The sequence below is a fragment of the Larus michahellis genome, chromosome 10 (assembly GCF_964199755.1).
Source record: "Larus michahellis chromosome 10, bLarMic1.1, whole genome shotgun sequence".
In the NCBI taxonomy this organism is placed as follows: Eukaryota; Metazoa; Chordata; class Aves; order Charadriiformes; family Laridae; genus Larus; species Larus michahellis.
The window spans coordinates 24,042,333-24,049,172 of NC_133905.1; the positions used below are offsets into that span (position 1 = coordinate 24,042,333).

The 6,840-nt window shown below is 54.1% G+C and overlaps 1 protein-coding gene across 4 annotated transcripts in view; it reads right to left on the bottom strand.

Moving 5' to 3' along the window:
• The window catches only part of PHF2 (PHD finger protein 2), a 90,811-nt gene extending 89,892 nt beyond the window's left edge, over positions 1–919 (bottom strand). For all 4 annotated transcript variants that reach the window (XM_074602597.1, XM_074602596.1, XM_074602599.1 and 1 more), the window contains exon 1: positions 330–919. In XM_074602597.1, coding sequence (XP_074458698.1) covers positions 330–427 — 98 coding nt within the window. In that variant the 5' untranslated portion in view covers positions 428–919. The remainder of the gene's footprint in view (positions 1–329) is intronic.
• Between the last annotated feature and the right edge of the window lie 5,921 nt (positions 920–6,840).

The following is a 6,840-nucleotide window of genomic DNA, read 5'->3' on the forward strand; positions in this document are numbered from 1 at the left end:
GCACAATGGCCCCCCCCCAGCCCGGTGACACCGGAGCCCCGGCGCGGGGGGGGGGGGGGGGGGAGCTTTGTGCGGGGAATCCAGCAAAATTTACAAAACAAAACACACACACACATACACACACACACACAAAAAAAATACAACGGGTTGCGAGCGAGCGGGAGACGGGGGCAGAGTGGCTCCTCCTCCTCCTCCTCTCCAAAAAGGCCTGTTGGAAAACTGCACACGGCGGCGGCTCCGGCAGCGCCGCTCCCCGCCGGGGAAACGGCGGCGAAAGGCGGCGGGACCGCGGCGAAAGGGGGGGGGAGGCCCCGATCTCTTTGTGTTACCTGCCGTGGAACCAGTCCTTGCAGGCATCGCACTCGATCATGAAGCGGGTTACGTCGTAGGGCAGCCTACAGATGCAATAGACGGGCACCGTCGCCATGTTTAGCTCCCTCCACAACAGGGCTGGCCGCCCGGCCGAGCGGGGCTGGCGGCGGCTCCTGCCGCGGGGTCGCTCCGGCGGCTGCTCCCTCCCGCCCGCCGCCGGTTCGCGATGGCGAAGAGGGACGGGGAGGGGGGGGAGAAGGGAGAGGAGAGGGAGGGGGGGGGGGGGGGGGAAGAAGGGGGGGAGGAAAAAAAAAAAAAAAAAAAGAGGGGGGAAAAAAAAAATCAGATAATGCAATTACGGCTCCTCAAGGGCGGGCGAGCAATGTCAGGAAAATAATAAAGGGCTTCCCAAAGTTTGGCTGCATGGTTCCTCCGGCTCCGCGAGCGCCGACCGGACTGGGGCTTTTTTTTTGTTGTTGTTGTTGTTAAATGATTATTATTCAAAATGTTTGGCGAAATGCATTCTATTGCGTGCCCCCTGGTGACAGTACAGTACCGAGCCTGTTCATAAACACTCCGAAATGTAGCCCTTTCCTTCTCCTCTCCTTACGTCAGCTCGCAGCATTGCAATATTTCCTCCGCCGGGGCCGGGGCCGGGGCCGGGGCGGCCGGCGGGGGGCCGGGGGGGGGAATATTTTAGCTTTTGGGGGAGTATTTTTTTGTACCGCCTGGCTGCCAGGAAGGAGTTTTTTAAAGAAAGCGGCTCTGCCCCCCCCCTCCCCCCCCCCTCCGCGCCCGCCCCGGGGAGGGGGGGGGGATTTTCTGGCGGTGGGAGCGATGCAGGGGCCCCCCTTCCCCACCCCGTCCCCGCAAACGTGATGCTCCGTGGGGGGCTGCGAGAGCGGGGGCACAAAAATCCCCCTTTTCAGGACAAGGCGCCGCCGGCGCTGGCACGCTTCAAAGTAGCTCTCGAGTATCGTGCTGCCCTCCCAGCAGAAATAATGACCCGGGGTCAGGGTGGTGATGGTGGGCAAGGGCCTATAAACACACGCGGGCGTTGATTTTCATTAAGAAAGAAAAAAAATTTACCTTCCTTTTCGCTGGTAGAATTATATTATGAGGTCTGAAGTTGCCCGTCTCTGCCCGTTGCCGCCCTTTCACCCTGGCAAGTGGGGCTGCTACACCAAAGAGATGAATATTGTTGAATCATAGAATGCTTAGAGTTGGAGGGACCTTCAAGATCACCTGGTTCCACCCTCCTGCCTGTGAAGGGCCAAATCAAGGCGGGAGGGTGCTGGGTAGGTGCTGCGAAGGGCCATTTAGGCACAAAACACCCAAGACGCCCAAGACCGCACAGACGCTGGCTTCCTCTCGGAGATGGGTCAACGGTGGTGGTGGACGCAAAAGAGGAACCCTGGAGCTGGAACCAAGACTGAGGATGCAGCACCTCTCTTGCCCTCAACGCCGAGACTCTGAAGGGCTGTTCGGGTGGTTACAACAATTGTACTGTGGGGCATTTTGGGGGGATCTGTGTCCCGAGAGCATTTGATAGCCCTAAGAAGCTTCCCTGAGAAACGCGAGAGCTTCCTACAAAATACTCACAAATGGAGTCCCAACTGAGATGTGATTCTAATTTCAGTTACAATGGATTCAGCATCCTGGGGGTGTGTGTGTGTGTGTGTGTGTGTGTGTGTAATCTTCTATTTATCTTAGAGCAAAAAAATGAAATGGCCTTTTTTCACCCGTCTGCGTGAATCCTCATAAATCACCTGTGGAGGACAAGGGAAATTCATGGAGCCAAATAACTTCAATTCTAAGATTTTCTCCAGAGAGAAGACCATTGCTGGTATAGGCAGAACCTGTTTGGGACAACTGAAGACAGACTGTCAAACTTATTTGCCTTGCCCGCTGAATTTACATGCCACAGCAATGACTTTCAGCCGGCATTCACGCGGAGCTACCTTTGAACCAGTGTCAGAAATGGCACGCTCTGGTCCACCACGGATGTTTACGAGAGTGAAATTAAACTCCTGACATCGCTCAAGGTGTGGTAATGCGGGGAGGGGGGAAGATTATAGGCCTGCATTTGAAGTCGTGACTCAGTTGTTTTGAATGACATGTTTTGAATGTCTCAAGACGCACAAAGGGGCCTATTTTCTTCATCGTGCCGAGCGGCATAAGTATCTGCCCTCCAAAAATCAGACCTCTTTTAAGTTTAAATTGATCTATCACGGTTCTAATTGCTCAGAGCTTCACCCAGAAAGTAGAAGAGCAAGTCTAGGGAGTAAAGCAGGGTGAGGAGGAAAGGCTTGGGAACCATCGTGAGAGTTGAACGCACTTTACAGAGTCCGTTCGCTGCTCAGCAATGCCAAGTGCATCCACCAGCACCTCTCAGCTCAGGGTTTAAACAGAGCTTGATGCCGTTTGGTGCAGGACAGTCACGGGGAAATCGGGCTTTGTGCCCCTGCACACCCAAAAGGTGTACAACTGCAACCTGGCGTGCCATCTTCCCTTCAAAAAAACAGTATTTTCATTTTAAGGAGCACAGGAGCACTTGCAAGCGTAGCGGCACACCACGTTCTGTGCCCGTCTCCCTCTCCCAGTTGTTTTATGGGCTTTGCTCACTGTGAAAAATTATATCCTCCTTGCCTTTCCTCAGCTCCCACAAGCATCTCCATGAAAAGAGCCCTATTTCCAAAGCACCGCCCAAAATTCTGGAGTCAGCATGTCTCCACTGCTGCCGCTGGTGAGCTAAACCCTCTTAACGCCACGGGGATTTTGGTGACCACACCAAAGGGCGGCTGGGCCGTGCGAGGGTGTAGCCAGACGCTCCTCTGTGAATGGGGCTGGGGCAGTTTTAGGCTCCTCGGCCATCCCGCGTTGCTCCTCGGGTGATGTTCATCATCCAGCATGCAGCTCCAGCAGCAGATCTGTGCTCACAGTGTTGCTCTTTTGGCTCCTTTTCTCTGGAAAGTCAGTGGGATTATCTTAAACTGGTGCTGGAGGCTGCTGGAGCCGACATTGCCGATATTGCACGGAAATGAATTATGGGAGACTTGGTGGCTCTCTTCTGGCAGCTCGGACATTTTGCTAATCGTTTTGCCAGGGATTAGCAGATAAAGGAACTAATTGGTGAGGTTGTCTCATTGTCCTGACTTTTCCATGAGTATTTCGATCCAGAAGCCACGCAAGACGGGTGCTTGGCTGCTCCCAGGCAGGGAGGAGTGAGCGGTGGAGCTACGCTGAGATGCCTCAGCAAAACAGAATTTGATCATCCTGAAATTTTGAAGTAAGTTTTTAATACGTACCTTTAAACCAACTGGAAGAAAACCGGCAGCATAGGCCCAAACAGATACCCAGAGAACGTCTGCGTGGTGGTCGCAGGCCCTGCGGGCAGTGAGCAGTTGGACGTTCACGTGGGCTGGCACAGCACTAGGAGTCCAGGGGCTGCATCGCACGAAGAGATCTGCTCCTGTCCGGGCACTCGCAGGAGAGGATGGGATTTTCTGGGAGTATTTAAATGGTCCGGGAGCCGAAGTCTCACCGATGGTGACATCCCAAAGCGGGAACTTCGGAAGAGCCTCCACCTGCTCCTTGGGCGTGAGCAGCGATGGCTCACAGTACTGAGCCCTCAGGTCCCACATCTGGTGTCGCGCTCAGAAAGGGCTCGGGCAGGGTCATCAGCACAGAAAATGATTGCTATCATTTTGTGGGCTTCCCTGTTTTTTCTTACCATTTTGTAGTGTTCTTCCTACAGATTTCCTCTGCGGCGGTAGATACAAGGTCCTTCCGTTTTGTGATGCCCTGTATCTTTAGAGACAGTCTTCCCATAGTTAATTCCATGCTACTATAAAGAAGTCAACTAAGTTCTCTTTTTTTGCTCTTGATCGCATCCATTTTTTTAAGCAAACGTTTGCAAAGAAGCTTTCTATGCAACCGACCTTGAAACAACAGGGATCGCTGAGCTGCAGCACGAGAGAGGTCAGCAGATGACAGCGTACATCCCTTCCAGTTTTCCCCTCTGATGCCAGATTTCCCTGTTGCAGTAGTTGGTTCGGTCTCACACCGCACCGCGCTGTCCGATTTCGGTCCTATTTCGGTCCTATTTGGGCTGGCACCAACGGGCGAGCAGCACCTGCCAGCCCCAGGCTCTCCCGCGGGGAACTCTACAGGAACTCTGCCAAAAGCGGTAGTTCAAACGCTGTAACAAAATACCCAAATAAACCCAAACCAGGCGGAATAATGAGGTGTGCAGTTTGAAGCAAGGCATTCAAGGATATAAGCAACATTTTTAATTCAAAATGGTTAAAGTCATAAAAGGAGACTGGTTTAAAAGGGCCTTTCATGTAGCAAATTAGTTTAAAGAACTAGATAAAAGAATTTATTTCGTAGTCATAACTCTTAAAGCGGTTTGCATTTATCAGTCCATACATGCACCTTCTCGCTTAAACACTTCTCTCTGGCCTTATATTCAGCACGCAATCCAACGTCACGCACCGTCTCGACGTGAAGAAGTTACTTCATTGGGCGTCAGTGTCGTATTGACATTAAAATTTTGTATTTATTGTGAGTCACCACAGCCCGTACAGCGTACACAGACAAAATCTGAACTTCGACCACCCTATCCAGCGTCAATAAAAAATTATCGGTCTCGCTTGCAAGACTTTCAATTTTCAGATATTTTATTTTTTTATTTTATTTTTTAGAGAAAACAACTGTAATAACTCAGAAAATTCACCGTTACACCCCCCACCACCACCCTGTAGTGCCACGCGGTAGCCTCGGGCACACGTGGAGAGGAGGAAGAGGCAGGAGCCGGCCCTCGGGAAGCAGCCGGCAGCGGGAAGCAATGCCGGTCAGCCCGGCTCTGCGCGGTGGGCGTCAGGCAGGGGAACGGTCAGAGGTCAGCAAGCAGGCCAGAAGTCCTGTCTGCTGGGGGACTCATCGTTCATCCACCATACGTCTTTGTCGTTATGCTTCTATATTTATTTGGGGGAAAAAAGGACCAAGAACAGTTTGTCTACGCTCCTGCGTGTTATGGAAAACCAAACCCTTCCTCGTGGGGAAAACATGTAACGCGTTACTTGTTCCACAGCTGTGCCAACGACCCCGTATCAAAGCCTGAGGCAGCCTGGCCGCATCTCCCAGGCGTTGGTCGGTGGTTTCCGCAGGGAGCCCTGGCTGGGAGGTGCCAGCCTGCTTTAACCCCCAGCACCCACCACCCAGCCGCTGGGCATGGCGGTGCCAGGACCCGGCGGCCCAAAGCCTCCCACGATTTAATGGCCATTGGGTACAGGAATATTTTTGACATGGTTTTTTGCCTATATTTAACAGCAGGATATAAAGCAGTGAAATGACTGCACATTTTACCACCCTCGGTGACAGAAGCAAACGGTTATTGCAGCAGCAGAACTATTTCCATTAAAAGTCATCCCGAAGTTCACAGAATCCCAGAATCCCAGACTGGCAGGGGTGGGAAGGGCTCTCTGGAGATGATCCCGCCCAACCCCCTGCCAGAGCAGGGTCACCCAGAGCAGGTGGCACAGGAACGCGTCCAGGCAGGGTTGGGATGTCTCCAGAGACGGAGACTCCCCCACCTCTCTGGGCAGCCTGTGCCAGGGCTCTGCCACCCTCACAGCAAAGAAGTTCCTCCTCAGGTTTAGGTGGAACTTCCCATGCTCAAGTTTGTGCCCGTTACCACTTGTCCTGTCCCCGGGCACCACTGAGAAGAGCGTGGCCCCATCCTCCTGACACCCCTCCTTTCAGTATTTATAAGCGTTGATAAAGGGAACGGCACGGAGCAGAAGCCGTGGGGAGATGGGATGCACCTGGGGGCCAGCAGCCCCGCTCAGCCTGTGGCCAGGCCACGGCCACTGCTGGCCCCAGGGTGGCCCCCGGCTTGGCTGGGCCTGGTCCCAGTTTACGTCGTGGCCCGTGGTTGGGAGTGACGAGTGGTTTGATGGGACCGCTGTTATTTTTGGGGTGCTCCCTGTGGGCTGGCGCGGAGGGAGCTCTGTGGAAACCCCCAGGTTCATGTCCAGGGGCCAGCCCTCGCTCTCCTCATCCTGCATCAGCCCCGGTCGCCCGCGTTGGGTGGCATCAAGGGGGGGAACCACTCACACCCCCAGAATCACGGAATCACAGAAAACAGCGCCCATGCGGCGCTCGCGGCTGCAGCGCCCGGAGCCTTCGGGTGCAGGACGTCACCCCATCAGCTCTCCCCTGCCAGGGGCACGCGTAGGTGCTCCAGGAGTTACGCCGCTTCCCAGCACATCCTCATCATATGCTCGGTGTCTGAGTTTCATACACACTGTAAGATCCCCAGCGCTTAGGAAGTGTTTTGATGGAGGTTTTGGAGACAAGGAAGATGTGCACGTGTTCCACCCTCCGCCCCCGTCCCCAGCAGCGCTGCCGGTGGCCGCCAGGTCCTCCCCATCCAGCGGGATCGGGTTAGGCTCGGCAGCCCTCTTCAGGCTCCGCGAGCAAATGTAACGTCGGAGGCACCGCTGGTATTCACATTCGTTTACA